This window comes from Lygodium microphyllum, chromosome 7 (genome assembly GCF_053477565.2).
Source record: "Lygodium microphyllum isolate KBCC chromosome 7, Lygodium_microphyllum_v1.1.10, whole genome shotgun sequence".
Classification (NCBI taxonomy): Eukaryota; Viridiplantae; Streptophyta; class Polypodiopsida; order Schizaeales; family Lygodiaceae; genus Lygodium; species Lygodium microphyllum.
In genome coordinates, this window is record NC_141141.1 from 154,028,775 (window position 1) to 154,052,163 (window position 23,389).

The 23,389-nt window shown below is 37.3% G+C and overlaps 1 protein-coding gene across 7 annotated transcripts in view; it reads right to left on the bottom strand.

Moving 5' to 3' along the window:
- ASY3 (asynaptic protein) overlaps positions 1–23,389 on the bottom strand; it is a 44,223-nt gene that overhangs the window by 15,794 nt on the left and 5,040 nt on the right. For 3 of the 7 annotated variants that reach the window (XM_087682112.1, XM_087682116.1, XM_087682117.1), the window contains exons 12-20: positions 23,249–23,389; positions 23,025–23,162; positions 22,887–22,938; positions 22,656–22,805; positions 22,488–22,546; positions 22,215–22,349; positions 22,039–22,130; positions 21,859–21,923; positions 21,238–21,746 (exon numbers count right to left, since the gene is read on the bottom strand). In XM_087682112.1, the coding sequence (XP_087538238.1) occupies positions 21,867–21,923; positions 22,039–22,130; positions 22,215–22,349; positions 22,488–22,546; positions 22,656–22,805; positions 22,887–22,938; positions 23,025–23,162; positions 23,249–23,389 (824 nt within the window). In that variant the 3' untranslated portion in view covers positions 21,238–21,746; positions 21,859–21,866. Of the gene's footprint in view, positions 1–21,237; positions 21,747–21,858; positions 21,924–22,038; positions 22,131–22,214; positions 22,350–22,438; positions 22,547–22,655; positions 22,806–22,886; positions 22,939–23,024; positions 23,163–23,248 lie in introns of those variants that run through there. The other 4 variants (XM_087682115.1, XM_087682113.1, XM_087682118.1 and 1 more) reach the window with 4 other exon arrangements.

The window sequence follows — 23,389 nt, forward strand, 5'->3', positions numbered from 1 at the left end:
ACTAGAAGGGACGACAAAGAAGAAGGATGTAAAAGAGCCCCACGAGGAGGAAAGAGGAGAACAGACAATGCTGGAGGACTTTTTGGTGCTCTTGCAGTAGCAAAAAGAGTAGATGCAAGAATACCTCGACTAGCTAAAAAAGATCAAAGATCAGCTTGTTGAGGAGCTAGAAAGGGTTAGGCCTACACAGAGCACCAAAAGGAAAAACAAAAAAAGGAACAACTGCTTAAGGAACTACATGAGGCTAAGGCACAGGATGAAGTGTCAACCAAAAGCTGATAGAGGTGTGAAAAATCAACTCCATGTGGCTCTCTTAGAGCAAGAACGGTTGGCAGAGTAGCTGAACTACCTTAGATAGCAGAAAGAGAGATGCTCAGAATCTGGAAAGAGCAAGAATAGATGGTCATGATGCTGTCTCAATGCCAAAATTAGGGTGTCAAAAGACTGGAAGAAAAGGCCAAGGCTTGGGAGAAAAAGACTGTAAGAAGTTGGGAATAGCAAATAAGTGTTAAAAATGTTGATATTATGCCATGTCACACTAACATTGGTATAAAAGGAGAGAAGATATAAATTTTCATATCTTTTTGACACATTAATACAATTACAGTCTTTCTCTCCCTTCTTGCTCACAGCTCCTATGGCTTCCCCTTCTTTCTTGTCTTTCTCTCTCTAAATCTAGTATTTCTCTCTCCTCGTCACTCTTATTCTCTCTCTTCATGCAGTCTTTCTCTCTCCTTTGCAGTCTTCTCTCTCTTCTTTCTCTCTCCCTGGTTCTCTCTCTGACAAGTGGTATTAGAGCTTGAGTCTTTGATCCATTATTTTCTTCCATTTTCAGTCCCATTTTCCTATTTCAAAACCAATTTCAGACAAAAATGGTACAAGACAGTGACTAGTGGAGTACTGTAGGACACCTACAGTTAGCAAAAGACTACATCTGGAGATATCCAAGGTCAGATATGGCGGATAAAGACTTAAATGGCTGGACGTCATCAAATTTCATGCAAAAATGGAGGTAACTAGGGTAAAGGATGGTTAACTGGGCTTAGTTAGAGAGAGACTAAACTACAGTTACTTTTCAAAAGAGAGCTTCTCTTCTCTCTCCTTCAAGCTTTTGGCTGAAGCTTTCATGGTGGCTGTCAAGAATGTCCTCAAATATCTCTCTCTACTGAACATTTCTCTCTGTCAAAGCATGGGGCAAAGGATCCTTACAGCATGAGCTTCAGGAGGAGTACCATGGTTGAGGTGTGATGCTGATGACCAGCCAGGAACAGCCCGAAAAATGCACCGAAAATTGCGCTGAATTCCCTGCTCTCTCCTCCCTGCTCAGCTTGCTCCACATACTCAGCCATTGATCTCAGCTCTTAAAGGATTCATCAAGCACTTGATTGGCAACAATCTTCAGCCTCTGAAGCATTCTGATCAGTCATTCTCTTGCTCAAACCCTAATACATAGCAGGGCAGCCATAGCCGCAGACATGAAAGCTCAAATTTCTCAAAATTTTGGACCTTCCCGACCTCCAAAGCTTCTCTAAAGCTAAGTACAAGCTGGATAGACTCCAAGATTGAAGACATTGAAGAGATTTCAGCCCGTGCATGACATTGGAGCTCAAATGGAAGGATTATTTTGGGGCTTTTCATCAAGGAGCTTGAATCTTTGAGGTTCAAGTGTTCAAGCAAGGCTGGAGCATTGATTCTTCAAGGATTTCATTATATTTAAGTTTGTATGGACTGATTTCATGGAGATTTCAAGCTTTATGATGGATTATGAAGAACTTTTGCATCAACGGGGTTGAAGCTGACATCCATCATATTATTCAAGATTAATGGAGGTATTTTCCTTTTACTAATCTCTGAAATCTCTCAATAATCCTATTGCTAATGGCTTTTCCACTTGTTGATGGGAGGTTATTGATCAATGAATTCACTGGATTGATCAATAGATCAGAGATTAGTGTTAATTTTCCTCAATTTCAGCCTATTTCATTGAATTCCATTTTGATTCAAACCATTACTCATCATAGGTATCATTTGATCAGCTTGATGCATAACCTTGATTTGTTTTGTTGAATTTCTCTCACCCAAGCTGAAATATTGTAAAAGGGTAAGTACTAGCAATCAGTGAGTCACTGAATTGCATAGGTAAGACCCTTCTCCTATCCCAAATTTTCTTATCTCAATCAATTGCATCTCATGAAAGGCTGAATGAATATTTATGAATTGCATATCATGCTGATTGCTTAGCACACTAGCCTTTGCCATGTTGATATTCCCACCGAGGAAAAAGGTGGATGCTGGGGGAGATAGTGGGACAAAAGAGAGGTGACCCTCCCTCACTATCGAAGATCCCGAAGGGGTACAACCAACCGACCCGGGGGAAACTTTGCCCACCTCCCGGTGATTCAGAGCCCGTGTAGAGAGCCTGTCATGCTGTTTTATCCCTCACACAGGTATAGCGAGTGGAGGATTGAAGATTGAAGACTTTCCAAAGACTCAAGTACCTACAGGACCAAAACAGGGTAAAACGGGGAATTTACAGGTCACTTACAGGGTATTTACAGGTGGTTACAGGTACACCCTTCATTGCTGAAGCATAGGTGCAGGTACTACAGGGTACCCACAGGTCCTATATACCCCTTTGCAGGGTTTGGTAACCATTTGGGGTTACTATCTTGCATTACAGGGTCAAAACATGGCACTTACAAGTCTAGACAGGTTGCAGGACTGGACAGTTCAGACTCTGAAATCTAGCTATAGAATTTTCTGTCCTAAATCTATTATAGCGTGCTATAGCTCATCTCGAAGAGGGCATTGTTACCTTCTATTCGCACAAAAAAGTTCTGAAATCGGAGCTTCCTAACCAAAGTTATAGCCATTTTACTGATAGGGGGTATTGCAGGACTACACTAAAATGGCAGGACATAAAGGCAAAAATAAGGTCCAGGAGGATTATGCTCAGCAAATGAGGGATTCCATGATGGATAGCACACTTCAAGAGAACCCTGAAGAACTTCAACAACAAGGAGAAATCAGTATACTCAATAATACTTTGTGTGCCCATGAACAAAGACATAGGGAACGACATGAGGCCATCTTGTCAAGAATGGAGCAGATGGTTCAATCTATTGATCAAACCAAGGCTTCTATTGATAAGTTGGTAGAATCCAACGAACAACTCATGGCACAAATTGCTAAATTTATGCAGTTGCAAATGGCATCAAAGGAAGTTAATGAGAAAGCCTGTTCAAACAGTGGCCCTTCAGTCCCACTTCAGCCATCTAACCAGAATGGTCATGGAAATTGGATTATTGGAAGAAGAGGCATTCCAAATAGTCAGTATGAAGTAGGAGAAGCTTCACAAAGGCATGATGACTATTTGGGCAGTTTGAATGGGGCCAATACTCAAGCTTTTGGACTGCATACTCAAAATTCCAGGGGTACTTTACCAACAGGAAGATTACATGGTAATTCTCAACCACTTGTTGGAAGATTTCAGTCTCAATTTGGAGGTTCTGTACTTGGAAATCCTGATCAGCCAATTTTGGGACAGCAACCCTTTCATGAAAGAGAATTCAAGGACAATTTTTTTTTAGCCAAATTCAATGGCCAGTCATCTTCACCATCAGAATTAGAGGAATGGACCTCTAAGATGGAGTCCTACTTTGATATATATCCTAAAACTGATGATATGAAGATTCACTTTGCTTCCTTGCACCTAGAAGGATTTGCCCATACTTGGTGGAGGTATATCAAGAAAGAGAATGTACTTATTGAGAATTGGGAAGCTTTCAAGGCACTTATGGCTGAAGTCTTTGTTTCACCTCTTGAAAAAGAGAAGCTAGCACGGAGATGGTATGGTTTGGAACAAAGGGGCCTAAGTGTAAGAGAATATACAAACCAATTCCTCAACTTGACCATGTATGTGGAAAGCATCAGTGATGAGGCCAAGCTTCACAAGTTTATGTATGGTTTAGAGCCATCTTTGTCAGCTGATGTCATGGCGCAAAATCCTACTTCACTTTTCAAGGCTATTGAGCTTGCGGAGCGCTATGGAAGAAAGTATAGGAAAGAGTCTTCATTTCAGCCAAGTTATGGACAGCCAAGGACTGTTTTAAAGCAAGGACAAGTTGGTAACATTTATGGCAGCAATCATGTGCCTAGTGGGAGCTTACGGGTACCAACTTATCCTCCATTCAATGCTTCTAGGTTTCAAAGTAATTTCAGGACAGCAAACAGTCCAAAGGTTGAATTTAAGCAGGGTGACAACAAGCCTAAGTCCACTTCAGCTAATACAAATCCTAAATCTATTCCCATGGATCTTTACAAGGAAAGGAAGGACAAGGGCTTATGCTTCAAGTGTGGAGAAAAGTATACTCCTGACCATGCTTCAAAGTGTGTATACAAAAATGTCAAGCCAAAGCTTCAAAGTATGCTAGTTTTTGAGGACTTTGAAGATGACATAGATGAAGCTAATGCAGTGACAATCAATGCTGAAAATGAAGATTTTGAGGATGATGGTGGACAGGAGTACTTTTATGATCCAGCCGACTCTTTTCCTTTTGATCCAGGCGGAGATGTTCCGTTTGATCCTGGTGGATCTTGTGATGAGTCGCTTGCTGCCACTAATTGTTCTATCTCTATGGATGCTTGGACGGGATCTAAGAGCCCTAATATACTTCATATGAAGGGAAGCATATGTGGAAAGCCAGTGTTCATTCTGATAGATAGTGGCAGTACTCACAGTTTTGTCAATAAGTCCATTATGGACAAGTTGAATTGTGTTCCCACAGACTTACATCAGCCCATTAGAGTACAAGTGGCTAATGGTGAAGAGGAAATCAACACACAAATTTTCCCACATGTTTCTTTGCAGTTGGCTGAAAATTTTGAAGTCAAAGTAAACCTGATCACTTTGGAAATGGGGCCCATAGATATTGTACTTGGTTGTGATTGGTTGATGACATTAGGCAGGATTACTATGGATTTCTCACAGTTATATATGGAGTTTTTCTCCAATGGACAGCTCATCCATTTACAGGGAATTCCTAGTAGATCTGATTTTTAGCTTATCACCATTCAACAACTCAAGAGAGAGTACAAGAAGCGCTCACAGATATTTGTTTTGCGTTTGAACAAAGAAACATAGGATCAGCCCAATAATTCAGCAAACCATCCAGCCTTGACAGCTCTTCTTGAGGAGTATAGAGATTTGTTTAAAGTACCTACTTCATTGCCTCCTAAGAGAGCGGTGGATCACCCCATTGATTTGGAGCCCAACTCAAAGAGAATCAATAAGCCACCTTACAAACTATCAAAATGTGAACGAGAGGAAGTAGCCAAGCAAATCAAAGAGCTTCTTGAAATGGGATTCATTGAACCAAGTTCTTCACCTTATGCATCCCCAGTCCTGTTAGTCAAAAAGAAAGATGGATCTTTCAGAATGTGCATTGACTACAGGGATCTCAATAAGATAACAATGAAGAACAGGTATCCTATACCCAAGATTGATGATTTGCTTGATGAACTTAAGGGGGCTCGATTTTTCACGAAGATTGATTTGAGATCAGGGTATCATCAGATTCGCATGAGAGAGGGTGATGAAGTCAAGACTGCTTTTAGGACTGATCGTGGGCTCTATCATTTCTTGGTGATGCCATTTGGGCTTACAAACGCTCCAGCTACCTTTCAAAGCCTGATGAATAAGATCTTGCAACCTTTCCTCTTTCAGTTTGTCTTGGTGTTCTTTGACGACATTTTGATCTATAGCAAGACTTTACAGGATCATTTGTCATATATGAGGAAGGTTTTTGATGTGTTGAGACATCATAGGCTTTTTGCTAAGGAGAAGAAGTGCTCTTTCATGCAGACTGAAGTGGAATACTTGGGGCATATAATCAGTGAAAAAGGAATACAGGCTGATCCCAAGAAGGTGCAATGCATAAGAGATTGGCCAACGCCTACTACTACTATCTCTCTTAGAGGATTTCTTGGTCTATCTTCATTCTATCGCCGATTTATAAAGCATTATGTGGCAATTGCAGCTCCTTTGATGACTGAAAGGTTGAAGAAAGAGGCTTTCTTTTGGGATGCTCTTGCAGATAGCAGCTTCAACCAGTTAAAGGAACTACTTACTTCTGCTCCTATCCTAGTATGCCCGGATTTCTCCAAAGAGTTTACTATACAGTGTGATGCTAGTGGCCGTGGCATTGGGGCTGTTTTGCTTCAGGAGCATGGAGTAATTGCATTTGAGAGCCGTAAGCTTACAGGTAAGGAGATGGCCATGAATATTTATGACCAGGAAATGTTGGCTATCCTGTATGTAATCAAGAAATGGCACCATTACTTATATGGCAGTCGATTCAGAGTACATAGTGATCATCGAGTACTCAAGTATTTCCTTACTTAGTCAAAACTCACTCCAAAGCAACGACGATGGGTAGCTACATTACAGAATTATGACTTTGACATCACTCATACAAGGGGTAAAGATAACATAGTGGCTGATTCTCTTTCTCGTATATGGGCCTGCAAAGTGTCAGCCATGACAGAATTACATAATGATTGGATTGAAGAACTACAGGAGGCCTATCTTTTAGATGAGGAATTCAGCCAAATCTTTCAGAAATTACAGCAAGGTCTTATGGAAGAAAACTCGCATTACCAGCTTAAAAATGGTCTTATTTGGTGGAAGGGCAAGATTGTTATTCCCTCTACTTCTTCTTTCAAGCGGAAAATTATGGAGGAGTTACATTCTTCGCCTTTAGCTGGACACTTGGGAGTTTTCAAGACTTATGACAGGATCAGCAAGAGCTTTTATTGGAAAGGACTATGGAAAGATGTCAAGGACTTTGTTATGAAGTGTATGCCTTGTCAGCAAAATAAGGATAGCACCCATAAGCCAGGAGGTTTGTTACAGCCATTGCCTATTCCTACGGGTAAATGGACTCATATTACTATGGACTTTATCACTGGCTTACCTACTACCAAGAAGGGGTGGAATAGTATTTATGTGGTGGTTGACAGACTCACCAAAGCAGCTCATTTTAACCCAACAAAAATTCAATTTACTGCTTCTCAAGTGGCCAATCAGTTTGTGGAGCATATTTTTAGACTACATGGATTATCAGGTGATTGTCTATGATAGGGACTTAAAGTTTATGAGTAACTTCTGGCAAGCGGTATTTACATCTATGGGCACTAAGTTAGCTCCATCTATGGCTTATCATCCCCAAACTGATGGACAGACAGAGAGAGTTAATAAATGGTTGGAGACTTATCTTCGCCATTTTTGCTATGATGTCTAAACCTCATGGGATTCTTGGTTACACCTGGTTGAGTTTGCTTACAACAATTCCACTCATGCGAGTATAGGAGTTTCACCCTTTGAGGCTTTGTATGGTTACAAGGTGCCCTTACCCACAGTCATCTTTAATGAAAAGATCAATCCTCATGGGAAGGAAGAGTTCGAAAGAATGCAGACGCTTCTTCAGCAATGCAAGGTGAATCTAAGGAAGGCTCAAGATCAAATGAAGATGTATGCTGATGAGAAGAGGAGGCCTTTAGAGTTTCAAGAAGGAGAGCTGGTTTTGTTGAAGGTGCCCAAATCCAAGTCCTCTACGTTGAAAGATGGATCCAGTAATAAGCTTGCCCACAGGTTTTATGGCCCTTACAGGATCCTTAAACGGATTGGAGATTTGGCATACAAACTAGAGCTTCCCTCTTCTACAAACATTCATAACGTCTTCCATGTTAGTCAGCTCAAGCCCTATTATGGTGATCCAGTCGATATAGTTAATGAGCTGCCACCTATTGATGAAGATGGTCTTGTTCAGTACATCCCAGAGGCTGTTATAGGTCAGCGCGAAAAGAAGCTTCGATCACGTTCTATTGTGGAATATTTGATCAAATGGAGAGGTTTACCCTCTGAAGAGGCTTCTTGAAGACCTGATTCTATATTGGATGAGTATCCATACTTGAGCGAGACATTGGTGGCTGAAGCCTATTGCTTATGGAGCTAGTATTGATGCAGACTGGTTCAGGACAGCATGCTGTTTTAGAACAGTTTTTATCGTACCTAATTTTCAGAATTAAGCTATCTATATGGGCTTAAAGTACTCTTCAAGAGCTTCGTTTTGATATATGGTACATCTCATTTGGACACTTCTATCAAAAGTTATGGCAGATTTGGTCCAGCAGGGACTATTTATTCAGCAAGCTGTCTACTTTGTTCTGGGACTATTTGTTGAAGATTTTATGGCTTCATTTGCTTCTGAAGTACTTCAAATCATGTATATAGTTGGGCCTTACTTCCTTTCTTCAAATTCAGCTCTTGTAATGGTCACTCTTCATTCATTTTCCATTTGTAAAGCTGTAAAACAGAGTAGTACTCTGTTCTATCCATCTCCTCTCTAGTTGTTTCTAGGTTTGTTTTTTAGGACAAAAAATTTTGGGAAGGGATGGATTGTAAGAAGCTGGGAATAGCAAATAAGTGTTAAAAATGTTGATATTAAGCCATGTCACACTGACATCGGTATAAAAGGAGAGAAGATGTAATTTTTCATATCTTTTTGACATGTTAATACAATTACAGTCTTTCTCTCCCTTCTTGCTCACAGCTTCTATGGCTTCCCCTTCTTTCTTGTCTTTCTCTCTCTAAATCTAGTCTTTCTCTCTCCTCGTCACTCTTATTCTCTCTCTTCCTGCAGTCTTTCTCTCTCCTTTGCAGTCTTCTCTCTCTTCTTTCTCTCTCCCTGGTTCTCTCTCTGACAAAGACTATTGGAAGACTCAAAGACCTTTCTAAAGGCCTTGCCTTGGTAGAAAGGGAATGAATCATGGCACTAGCAAGGACAGAAGTAGTGGAGGCTGTTTGAAGTCAAAGAAGGGTTGGAGCTTTAACAGTGCAGAGCAAAGAGCTCTCACAAACACTCTCATTATTCTCAATCATCATTCAAAAGAGTACAACCTAAGATCACACTAGGACCATTCACACCAAAGACAGCTAAGTAGAGCTTGAAGTCTGACACTCCCCCTCAAGCTCAAGACAACATATGTACATTAAGCAGCTGTCGGAAAACACTAAACTTATCTTTACCTAGAGACTTGGTAAAGATATCCGCAACCTGTTCATCAGTCTCTTCACATGCATGAGATCAACTCTCCCTCCAAGAACCATCTCTCTGATGAAGTGGTAGTGTACCTCAATGTGTTTTGTCCTAGCATGGTATACTGGATTCATGGTCAAAAGTACACTACTAAGATTGTCACATAGCAGAGTCACTGGAGCATCTACCTGCATGTCCAAATCATCCATAAGCTTGAGCAGCCATGCAATCTCACATGCTGCCAATGTAGCACCCCTGTACTCTGTCTCAGTACTTGATAAAGCAACCGTAGGCTGCTTCTTGCTGCTCCAGTTGATCATTCTGCTTCCAAACCCAAAAGCATAGCCACTTGTAGATCTACGGTCATATGAGAATCCTGCCCAATCTGCATTAGTGTATCCAACCAGTTTCAAGGGCTTATCTCTCACATAGAACAACCCATAATCTATCCAACCAGTTTCAAGGGCTTATCTCTCACATAGAATAACCCATAATCTACAATGGACTTAACATATCTCATAATGCGTCTAACTGCATCCAAGTGCAGCTTTTTGGGCTTCTGCATAAACTGGCTTATGAGGCCTACAGCATAGCTCAAGTCAGGCCTAGTGATGGTCAAATAAATCAAACTACCAACCATCTTGTTGAGAGTGGAAAAAGATTGAAATTTTGACCGATTTTTGTTATTTTTGAGGACTGAATGATTGATTTTTGATGGATTTAGAGTGATGTATGGTTGTTAATGGAAGCATTTGAGAGTGTTTTGGATGATATTGATTATATTTTGAAAGTTCGTGATGATTCTTAGTAGAAATATGAAGCTCTGTGATGTTCTGATTGGTTCTATATACCTTATGTATAGCTTCTGTTTTGTTCTAATTTTCTTCTGTATGAAGCATGGATTGATGATTGATGAAGGTTGAAATCTTTTGGAAGCTTATTGAATAGTTTTTGATAGTTTGGAATGATTTTTAGTATAAGTTATGAGGTTTTGATGACCTTCTGTAACCCTCTGTAAACCTTCTGTAGAGCCTCTGTCTCTGCTCTATCTCTGCTCTGTAACTGTTCTGTATCTGCTCTAGTACTGTACTGTACTATTATGTAGACCTTTTGTAAGTGTTCTGTAGAAAGTATGTGTGACTTTGGGAAAGTTTTCTAACTTTTGGAAAGGATGAATCTAAGTTCAAAAGAGCTAAAACAAATGGAAGAAGCAGCTGTTGAAGACTAAAGAGAAGATTGAGTGACAGTGACAGTAGTGAGCTATGAAGAGACACTGTAGTGGCTCTGGTACCTCTTCACATCAGACATACCTCTTGGGAGGTGCATCCACGACCTAAGAAGAATTATTGAGAGTTATTATGAGAGTATTGTAGTGAGGATATTATGTACTATTGATAGAGAGAGAGAGAGAGAGAGCTAGAGATAGTTAATTCTATCAAAACAGTGTAACTGTATATGAGAGATTGAGAGAGAGAACTATAAAGACATTGAAGATGAATACTATGTGATTAATTTTCATTCAAAAGATGGTGTATTCTTTTAGGTTCTTTATTCTATTGAAGGATTTTATGAAGATGTTGAAGATTATGGTTGATTTTATCAAATCCGTGGGAGATATCTACTATGATGCTGCGTGAAGATTTGCTGTTTTCTTTGTTTTGGTCATCAAAAGAATGAAATAAAAGCTTGTTGATGTTACAAGATAGATTTTCTTGCAGTAGAATCCCCTTTTCCTTGGTGTCTCTCTTGGGCTCCATGTTTTTGGTGCGTAGCCGGGGAAAACTTGCCATCAACAAGCATCAGAAGAGGTTGAAAATGAAGGAAGTGGGATTGCCAAGAAGAGAAGAATTCAATGGATGTTTGCAAAGTTTCTTCTTCCACTGAAGAGTTGAAGATTCTCGTTATCAAAGCCACTTTCCACAAGAAGTTCATCCCACAATGGCGGAAACATATTACCATCATGATGCATACTCTATGTGGTGGACTGTTTCCTCTTCCTGTTGAAGCAGCAAAAACTTGTAGGTGCAATGGCCTTAGTTCTAGCCATCTGAAATATCCAAAAAAATAAATAATACAAACAAATTAGAAAAGATACCGAATCAGTAAAAAGCAAGCAAACACTAATCACATAGTCTAAATCCAATTTCAATAAAACAATGCACAAGACGTATGAAACGCGAGGAGGCCTTTTGGACCAGAGAACTAAATACCATATTGTGTTTCATACGTCAAAGGAGAAATGATGCATGCCTAAGTTGTATGGAACGCGAGGGACCTTTTTGACCAAAGTACTTAAAACCATATCGCTTTTCATACATCAGTAGAGAAACGATGTACGCCTAAGTCATATGAAATACGAGGAGCTCTCACATGAAAAAGAGAAATCTCACACCCATCACGTTTCATATGTCACAAAAGGATAAATGCATGCCTAAGTCACATGAAACGCGAGGAGGCCTTATATGGAGAAGAGAAACCAACACAATCTCGCATTTAATACATATGAATCGTGAAATAGCTCTTGTCGATGTGAAGAGCCATGCTCATCACGTTTCATACTTTTGGCATTTTTGAGAATGGTCTAGTAGGAATTCTCAAGTGATTTAGAGGTAACTTATATTTGAGCAAAAAACTTACATTCTCGAGTATTTGATGTGTATCTTGGGTGATGAAACCTTCTTTAGTAGCCTTGTGTGGAAGAATAATTTTGTACATGCTATCAAATTAGCGTTGTGTTGGTATGATTGAGCAGAGAAAGAGCTTTGTCTTCAAAAAAACTATTTTACGGTTCAAAAATTGGGTTTATAAGAATGTTTGTTTATATGTGTGGCTGTTGTAATGCGTAGTTAATTTCACATGTGCGACTACAGACCGTTTTTACTTGGGAAGTTGTGCTACATGTCACTTACTTTTTTGGCATGATAGCACTTTTATTGCTTCAATTTATACGCACCTCCTCCGAATTAGTGCAATGTACTTTTTGATCAAATATGCGGTGATTGCTGGCATATATATATGAACACTTAGGTTCGAGTTTTGGTTACTATTTCTTACATGTATCTTGTCTTGTCTTCGACCAGCTATTTATCTTGTAAGAATCACAAGCCATACCAAGCACATTCTTATCAAAAACCATTTATTCTTAGAAGCAAGGCCTGCAAATATCACATATCACACTTTTCTTAATATTTTTCTATGTAATCTTGAATTTCATGGCATTGAAGATGTTAGTTGGTTTAAGAGGACAATGTTACATTTGGGACTTAGAAATTCTGTAAGGGTTTACTTTGTTTTTCTATCAATATTGGTCTAGTAGACATGTTAAACGATGGGGTTTTGATGTTCTTAATGCATTGTTTTGTTCAAAATTTTCGGTTGTATAAAACATGAATTCGTCAAGTTTTTAATATCAAAGTGACGTATGAAACACGATTTTGTGAGCTGTGAGGCCGTCTGAATCATTATTTTCGTGTTTCATGAGTTGTGAATGTTTCATGCTTTCTTTGTTGCATAAAGCTTCAATTCATTTCATTCATCATGTATATTATAGATTTTGGCTAAAATTAATTTCATTCATTCATTTCAATCATTTCATCTTGTATATTATAGATTTTGTAAGGTTGCATAAAGTTTCAATTCATTTCAATTTATGCCAAATTTTTTTAGCAATCTTTCTTTAATCTACTAGATATGAGCAAATGTTGATTTGTAAATTATCCCCCAAATTTGATTTTTTATTTTCTGGATTTTTTTTTTTGTGAGTAATCAAGATGACTAAAAGAAAGTTGTATTTAAAGGGAATGGAAAAGGAGGATTTGGAGGATGCCTGTGATGAAAAGCTGTTTGATTTTCTTCATGCAACTAGAAATTCATCTAGATTTATTTACATCAGAGATATGCTCAATGTTCCCTCTAATTTGCTAGAGCTTTTGAAGGATCTTGAAGATAAACTGAAGAATTTCAGGGATTTTTATGATAGACATGTGGAAGGCCTAGAGATTGAGGGATTTGTCCATTATAGCAATGTAATGGAAGCTTCCAATGCTACTAGAACAACATTGCAAACAAGGTTTAGCTTTATTGATGAAGAATTCAAGAAGTGGAAAGTAGATTTCTCTTTTCATCAGAATCAACAACAATGTCTTCTTGTACAGAAGGATGTTGGATTTCTTGTATATCTTCAATATATGCATTGTTGTTCTTCAGATACAATACAAGAGAAGAAGATGGAGGATATTGCATGCAAAGACAAAGACGTTAAAGATAAGGGTGAAAATTTTCAAGAGGATATTGAGAACCAGTTAGTGCCGGGATTTGATGTTGCTTTGTCTAAAAGTGAGAACATTATAAAAGTGGAAGAAAATGAGATAGAGTTAAGTGCAGAGATTGAAATAGGTCCTCTTGAATGTGTCCCAACATTTTCCAATTATCTCATCAACAAAAAGAGATATGTATTGCTAAATGATATTCAACACATTTTTTTATCTTAGAGAAGATTACTACTTGGCAATCCTTGCTGCATGGGGTCAAAATGATAAGAATTTTATAGGTTATGAAGAGGAATTGCTAGTAACTCTTGATATTGAGGGAGAGAATTTTCAAGACAGTTTTGTAGCCTTCCATTCTTGTATTAATCAGATCGTGGAATATGAAAAGGGGGGGATACCTACAGAGGAAGAGTACTTACAAATTCAACAAAGACTTGGTATTGATAACGTGGGGTATGAAGAGAAACTGAAGTCTCCATTAGAGGAGAAACCCAAAAGTTCAATAAATCTATATGATGATAGTCTTCTTGAAGAAGATGAAAACCCTAAGGTATGAAAGATTATTCTAAGATATCCATTGTGATTTATATCATAGTATGTTATGCATATCTACTGACATATTATATTATTGTGGTTTATTGTGCAGATAGAAATTGAAGATGTAGATAACTTTCTTGGAAGAGCCAAGGGCTCAAGGCCATTGAAGCTTGGCAAAAGTCAAGGCCTTGGTCATTATATTGGAAGCTTAAATAATCAAATAGTTGCAATTTATCATAGCAGGTTGTCAAGCTCTCCAAGCTTACCAATAATGGCTTTGAAAGCTATCTCCAAGGTGATTGCATCCCAAGCTTTCAATAGAGGTTCACACAAGATAATTTTGGTGGAGAAGAAAGAGGTTGTAAGAGTTTTGGGCTTCATGCCGTGGGATACAGTGGATCTAGGGCAAGATACTTTGGAGTTCTTGCCTCTTATTTGCTCTCCCATGTAGGAGTTGCCAAGAATTTGAAGCTCCTTCCAAGCTATAGGAAACAAGAGTTCTTGAAATATAGAGGTCTCATCGGGTGGGATGAAACAAAAGATTCCTTTAGAGGACCTAGTGAATTCCTTGAAATTAACGACTCTTCTGCAACAGAGTCAGACTAAAAGATGTTACAGGTTTCTTGAAACCCATCTTTTTCCATCTCTTTGTCTAGTTTGTAACCATTCAGAATATCTTTGTTTTGCATAAGAGTTTAAATATCCATCTTTTCTTCTTTGGGTAACAGTGGATATAGTCCTTGCCAAAGATGATATATTACATGATGTGATTGTGCCTTTGAGCTTGAATTTGTGCCAAATTTGTCTATAGAACCATTGAAAGACCTCTAGTAAACTATTTGCTTTATATCTTCCACCTCTATGTCTTGTGTGTCTAAAGTATTTTGTTCTTGCTTGATAATGTGATTTTTCCATACCTTGGGTTGACCAAATAGATAGAGATCCATATTTCTTGATAAAATATGGAGCATGGTTGTATAAAATATGCTGCATAGATAACAAATAAAGAAATTCAATTAGAAACCCCTATATGAGTCACTCAATAAAGAAACATACATATGCAAACTTCTTACCATATAGTGAGTGAAGTGTTGATTACCCCAAGCTTCAGTCATTGCTTTTTAAAAAAGGTTCAATTGATCTTTGAAGTCTTTGAGATCATCATCATTTCACTCTGTTTTATCACAATAAAAGAATACTTTGTCTAGTATTTTCCAAACATTGCTTTTCTATTTCAAGCTTTGTCCATTATCAACATGATCCTTAACTGCATTATGTAGGCACTTTCATTGATTGTATCTAATAGTTAAGCCACCATTCCTAGAGTTTACCTTACCAAGTCTTCCATGAAAGTCTAGGAACCTTCTAGCCTTCACTTCACCAATAGATGGCTTTTTGGAGACACAATTGCCATCCTTAGACTTTTGAAGATCCCATTCAATAACAACAGTACTACCATGCAAACCAATTGCAGATAAGACTTTTTCAATCTTTATTATAACATCTGTTCTAGCTGATAATGGCTTCAGCTTCCATGCAAATCCTATATAAAGATGAACAAGCTTTTCAATTATCCTACAAAAAGCGCATGAAGTTTACAGATATGGGCTTTCACTAAAGGAATATCTAGGACTGGCTTAAAGTGTGGATCCTTTTTGTGCTTAGAGGGTGCTCTATTCCAATTGCTTTAGTTCAACTCTATGGCTGGAAACATGCAATATAGGCAAGGAGATCTAGAGTTGGCTCCCTTTGATACATTGTATATACATTTAAGTGTCATTATGTCACCAGCTATGTGCCACTCAATCTTATAGTTCCCAAATTCTTCAAAAAATGGCTCTTCTCCTGCTTGTTGTCTCTTAATAACATTAGGTATTGGTGTTTGATGAAAAACCCAATACAATATATCAAAATCCTCTGTATCTACTTCGAATGCTCCTAGCCACCAGATGCTGTGTCCCGATTGAGCACTAAATGATATTGAGTGATTGTAATGATCTAATGAAAGTGCTCTATTCATCAAGGTAATAGAGACCCTCTCTAATTTTGTACATTTTAGAATCTCACTTTCATCAAGTTTAACCATAAATCTAGCCACTCCTTGTGCCTCTTACACTAGCAAGTCATAGAATCTAATCATTAAGCATTGTAGGGTGGGCAAGTTAAGTAAAATATTGTTAAATTCATTGAATACAACTTCCTTTTTCTTACCCTTGAAGCTAGCCTTGATATGGAAAGGCTCACCCAAAATCTCAATTACTTTGTTATTCACTCTCTGTCTAATAGTTCTAATCACAGATGGCCTTGGAAGTATGCAATTATGTACTTGTTGTTACTTCATATTTGACTGTAAAAGCTAGAAAAGTTGTATATAAGCATCTTGACTGATACTAATATTATCTAGTGTCTTCTACACTAAGTATCCAAAGAGACATCCTTTATAAATGACTCCAAGCATTGTTTCTTTGTCTTTTTAAATTTCTTCTTCTCCAAATAATCTTTTGAAACTACTGAAGGAAGAAGATGATAATAAAACTAAGATGCTTTCAAAGAATCTATTTCACTTGTATTCGGTTGAAGAAGAGACCTAAACAAAATCAACATCACAAATCAATACAATTAATTATAAACAAAGTCATATTTCATATTTTTGAAGTGAAAAAAAATGTACCTTGCTGCTTGGATTCTTTTACTATAACCGCCTCCTCCTTGTCTGAGACTCTCAATATTTCTAAGAGCTTTTTGTCGATTTCGAAGTCCTAAATAGTTTGCTTTTGTTGATAAGATTTGATGCGTTTCTCCAATAAATGAATCCTCTATTAATAGCCTTCTAGCTTCTGCAGTAACTCATTGTTATGCTTCGATAAAATATGGTTTTCCAATTTGAGGACATCCTTTTCTACAACCAAGTTAAGTGTATAGCCTAGAAACCCATTATAACCATCACCAATGAACCTCAACAATGAAGAGCTATTATAGAAAGGCGGAGTGCTATTTTTGCTAGGATCTTTAGGATATAACCTACCATCTAACCAAAGATTAAGATTCTTATTTCCTTCAAACCTAAGTATATATTTCGTAGACTCTGTAATAGTAATGGGTTTTGTTCTCTTCCTTATTGGTTCATACTAACTATCCAACTCAATATGAAGATGATAAAGAGACCTTTTACTAGAGCTACAGAGATCATTGGATGACTGATCCATATCTAAGGATGTGATTAGAAGATTGGATTGAAAAAGTATGCAAATTAGAATCAAGAAGGAAAACAAAGAAGAAACTAGTAAGGATGGGAAAAAAAGAAAAGAGTGAGAATGGAGAGAAGTAATCAAACGTCAAACAAAATTCAAATTGAATATTAGTTTTCACTTGAATGAGGATGAGTAAGATTTTTATTATGACAATCTTTGTCACCTTTAGGGCGGTCTAGATTTTTAGGTTTGATGTGACCACGAGAATATCACAACAATGACTTATTAATAAATTTTTATATATTTACTTACCAAAATATAAACGTTTTTAAAAAGCTAAGAAGTAATTTTATTTCCTAAAATATTTTATCTCTCGAGGATCGCTTACATGGCATTTTCGAGACCTCAAATCTCCCCTAATGTTTTCTTAAGAATGATATTTTTCTATCCATATTTTTTTCATATATACTCACTATTTTACTACTTTTACTAATTGTATGATGCATAAACTTCCTTTTGAAATATAGCAAAAGGTTAAGATTCTTAATTCTTCAATCTCCTACTACATGAGGTTAAGTGAGCTTGAAGCAAATGCATTTGATAATTGGCTTACTAGAATTGATTTTGATACCTTGGAGATTATAATGACTCCATATCATAAAAACTAAGTTATTTAGCATTTTTTTCTACTTTGAAAATAGTTTATTAGGCTTAATTATTTACTTATAAGTATTTTTAAATCTTATTGGAGCTTGATTGCCATAAATTGTTGATAAATAATATTTTTAAATCAATTCTTTAAAAGGAATACATGAAAATGCTAAGATGTAAGTTAAATTATTTCAAGGCTCCTTGATAATTCAAACCTTTATGTATTGTAAGTACTCTAAATTTTATTATTCTTTTGTATAGAGCTACAAAATATTAATTGAAGTTTTATAAAAAAAACATTTTATGCCTTCTAATCTACTTGCACAAATGGAGTATAAACCCTCTCTTACTTGATACAAATATACATGATGATATAACCTTTAGTATCATAATAATGTCCTCATTGATCCAAACATAAAGATTCACTGTAGGATCTTTGCTAAAATCCTCAAGATTCTAATCCAAAGTAACTAAACTACTACCAATATAATGTCATCTATTGTAATAAAATCTAAGAATGAAACTTTGAGTAGTTAGCATGTAATTGTAAGCAACAAAGTCTTGATCTATCTTATAAGTTAACTTTCCTTCTATCTTGGTATTCCACCCCTCATCAACAAATTGTAGGACATGAATATATGCTAGCCCCTCTATAGCTCTCACTAGTGGCTAGACTTGGTAAATACCACTCAAGGCTTCTAAAATCAGGTAAAGAAAGTAGGGATATTGGTTCTCATTGGCCATTGTGTATCAGAATAATATAAAAATAGTCACTAAAAAATGTTTCATTATCTGTGAGGTGTGCTTTTCTCTTACCTTTATACACATTTTTTCTCCAATCAAACCATGTATAACATCAATAAATCGACTTGGCTGACTACGTCCATTCCTCAAGAATGAGAAGGATAGGCATTTATTAATAAAAATAAAATTTGTCACGATAAAATGTAATGCCAAGTTTAATAAAGAAAAGCATTGAGAATGAAATACTTACAATTCGGTCTATGCAATAGAAGATTTGAAGCTCCATTTTTCAAAATGTAACTCTTCATGCATAAATACGTATTGTATTGAAACCTCTTTTATGCTTTTCTTGTTTGCTCCAAGTTTGAAATCTAGATCGTACCCTTCCAAGTAGAGATAAAGGAGCTCTCACATCTCTGTCTTTTCCTATGTTTTGCTTGTTGCATGATAATCCACCTACCTTTGCTAATAATGGTGGGAATCCATCTTCCATTTGTTTAAAAATAATTAAACATAGATATGGATGTGATTTTAAAGCTTGGGCACCTTATTGAAGATCGAATTTCTATATCCATACTAAAGAGAGAGAAGAGAGAGAAACAAGCTACCACCAAGGAAGGAAAGAGACAAGAATAATAAAACAAGGAAAAAAAGATGAATACTAAGCTTTTTGGTAATTTGAATTTAGTTTCAATTGTGATTATTATACAATCCTAGACATGTCATTAATACAAAATGACCGAGACCTTATGTTATTAATACAAAATGGTCGAGACCTTGTCATTAATATAAATGATATCATAATCGCAATTATGAGATGATGAAAATAGACATTTATGATAAAGATTTGTAGTAATAGTATATCCATGTCTATTTATAAAATCATTTTTTTCTTTTTCAAAAATAAACTTCCATTATGAAGGCCTTGCTGTCATTGGTCTAGAGTACTCTCTCTCTCTCTCTCTCTCTCTCTCTCTCTCTCTACATCCTAAAATGCATTCTCAAGTCCTCAAAACTCTCGGGAGGCCTTCTAAGCATCAAATACAACTCGTGGAGTACCATTTTGTGGATTACTTAACCAAGATTTGGCCAAGAGAAGCTAGTGCAATTTGCCAACCTCCTACAAGCCTATTCCCACTCGTTTCTAACTATCAAATGCTTCATAATCACTTCAAAATCAATGCTCCAGCTATTATCTTCAATGTTGGCACTCTATTGGTACTATTAGAACTCTTATTGCTCCTTTCAAGCATTCCCTTCTCTTGAAACTTTAATGACAATGGGATTGACATTAAATCTCTTCTTCAAATTTTAATATCTTCAAAGGCAACCTCATCTATTGACCAAACGAATCATCTATAATAAGTATTTAGAAGGAAGCATACACGTATATATCTATACATACAATACACTTTGTATATAATATTAGGTATTGCATACAATATGCTTACACATATTGTATACGCCTACCTTGCACATTGATTTTGGATATACTTATACATAAATGTATAGCTATGTTCAAAGCTCCCTACTCCATAGAATGATCATCATTGCATTGAGGAACTTTAAGAACCTACAAGGAAGCCTTAAGCACTACACTAATTATAGATACATACTGCATTTGGTCGATGTTCATGTTTTCCTTAATGAAAGCCAAAATTCTATGTCATTTAAAACATGCTTCGTGAATTGAATCTTCTTCTTCTTCAGGAATGGCTTTAGTATTCCTAATATGTACTTGACAATCTATGATGTTGATTCTTGTAGCAGACTTACTTGTTGACACAACAATTTTCTAATATCCTTTTTTATCTTTGCTCCTTGCATTTGGCCTCATACTTCATTATAGCTCTTATTCAATCAATGATCTTTTTTCAAATCCCTTCCAAGGTTCATCTCATTATCACCTTCAAATATATTCTCGAACTACAGACTATTTGATCAAGGCTATTAGTCCTTTTGTTTTTATTGTACCTCTTATGGCTTTAAAAAAAAAAAAAGTCACTAGAGAGAGAGAGAGACACACACACACACACACACACACACACACACACACACACACACACACCCACCCCAAACAAATATAGCTCATTTGATTATGTTGAACATATGGTGACCAAAAGGTCTAGGGTTCAACTTTTACATTCTACACAATCATTTAGTATAGGTGTAGAAAAAGGGAGATTTGAACCTAGATCAACAAGTTAATAAATCTTGGGGGGTTCACTATATGTATATCTTCTATATCATGCGCATTTAAGGTTTATTTATGAATATCATTATTTGTGAATTGTTCCTGAATAAAAGGCAACCCTTTTTATTCAATCTATAAATAACCCATTTATATTATACCCTTCTATATGTGAAAAATGCATACAAATGATATTTTTAAAATCCCTTGTTATGAACCCACCTAATATGCACATCTATTCATAGAGTGACTCCCTTGAGTAATAAAATAAGTGGCTTGCCACTAGGATTGCCACTTGATTATGAGAGAGAGAGAGAGAGAGAGAGTGAGAGAGAGAGAGAGTGAGTGTGTGTGTGTGTGTGTGTGTGTGTCTTGAGTAATAAAATAAGTGGCTTGCCACTAGGATAGCCACTTGATTATGAGAGAGAGAGAGAGAGAGAGAGAGAGAGAGAGAGAGAGTGTGTGTGTGTGTGTGTGTGCGCGCGCGTGTGCATACAATCACGTTATTATTTTTAGTCCAAAAGATAAGGCCCAACTCTGCACAATTTAATTGACTATGCAATAAAGATATGATTTTTAAAAGTTTTGTAAAGGGAATGAAACTCCTTCCAGCTTACAACTATTATGCTATCATAATATATGCTCAGGATACAACTATTCGAGCCACCTTACCATGCTTTCACCCTTCTATCCTCAGATATATAGCATCATCATATGTGCTGAAAATGTTCTACTAGCTATCGCTGAAAGCCAATTACTGAGTACTCAGCTTCACGAAACATTATCTTACAACCTTCTCCCCCTCCCCCCCCCAAAAAAAAGGGACGTTCGATAAGAGAGAAGGGTGGGGTGGGAAGATGAGGGAACAGGAAGCATATTTGGTGCAGCCAGCAGTGGCAGGCTTGCAGAAGTTGGCATGCATGGAGCTGGCTTACAACCAGTGGTGAGGAGGCTTCTGGAGTCTCCTCTGAATCTCCACACTGTTAAATGTAACACTGTACATGTGTGCAACACAGACAACAAATATCCACTGCATATGCATACCGATGAAGACATTGCATGTTCTCTGCTTGGTCATATTGAATGAATGTTTCAATGAGACTTTTCAAGGAAAAATTTAAATCAACACTTACACCCCCACGTATTGTTCAATCTGACAACACTCTACATTTAAATACCTTTGATTCTAAAATAAGACGGCTACCAGCGCTCCCTTGAGCTCAGCACGAAGGCCTCTTGCAGCCTGCAAATTGATTAGGGAAAATCGAAGTTACGGATAAATTATATGTAGTATTCCTAGACGCAGTCAACCTGCTTTTTTCCTTCTAGATGACACAACTCTTGAGCTTGGTTGTCACCTTCCGAATGGCCAAGAGTTTCTGATCAGCTTCTGTCAGTTGCTGCTCGAAAAGCTCATTCAAGTTTGCCAGAAGTTTCCGGTGTGCTAACTCTGTAGTAACCCATAGAAGGTCTCATTACGTAGTAGAATTCCCGATCAAACTAACGGGTAATAACGGACTAGATTCTTTCTTACTTAGCTTATCAGAAACACTTTTTAGATGGTTGTGAGTGATATCCACTTGAGAGGAAATGTCCTTCAAACGTTGAACATGCGTCTGAAAATTATCCTTCCATTGTTGCACTGTATCTTCAAATTTCTCACGTTCAGCTACAAATGCAAAATAAATTTCCGTCTAGTAAGTGGAATTCCAATCGAAATTGACTAAAATGGTGAAGTGCATGCATCTTCTTGGAGACCTTTAGGTTCATAAAACCACCCCAGACAATGAGAATGGCGCAGTTTCACCTTGCAATAGTGACTTTAGTAGCCCAAACTTCTCCTTGCCTAATGTTATGCACTCCACTCTGCAGAGTACGATTACAAGAAGAAACCATTTGGTTTACGCAATTTCACAGAGAAGGATTGATGTACGCAGGGGAACAAACGCAGCTTGGCTTTACGTATTTGACTTACACGTCTGCTTGAATATCCACTTCAACTTCTCGACACCGACGCTGAATGCCCTCAGAGGTGCACGCAAGAATATGTTCTGATTTCCGACGTGCCTCAAGCTTAATCTTTTGTGCAAATTGTTCTATTAATGTCGCCAGCAATTGCATCTCCCTAATCCAGAATGAAATGAGTTCACTCACAAAATGTGTCATGACAGAAGATATCAGTTGCATCAAAGCTTAAGACTTTTACCGGCTAATTGAGACAACTTTACCATCATTGTCATTGATCGTATCATCAGCTTCTGCACCAATTGATCAACGCACCAGCTCAAAAGCCACGAAGAACGGCAATACAACATATAGCAATATGGGGAAATTGAAAGGAAACCTGCCGAGAAGATTCCACGAGTGTGCAAGTTTTTGACTCTTTTATAATTCTGTTCACTAAGCTCCTTATCCCTAGTAGAGATTCGTGGAGTGCATTTGAACGACGTCAGCTCACAGGCTTCTTCAGAACTTCTTGCTGCTAGAAATTGTGGCGTCATAAATTACTAAACCAATAATCTTAGGTCTTTACATATAAGACTAGTAAAAAGACCTTATGGGTCTTACCGCTGGCCTGATCACCTTGACTTTCTTCACTTGAGGAATGTGTTGCACGTGTTCTCTTGCCGATGTTCTCATTCATAATATTTATAGACTTACGTGACTTTGAAGGCACTGTGTGGTCAAAAGGACTAATAAGTCCCTTTT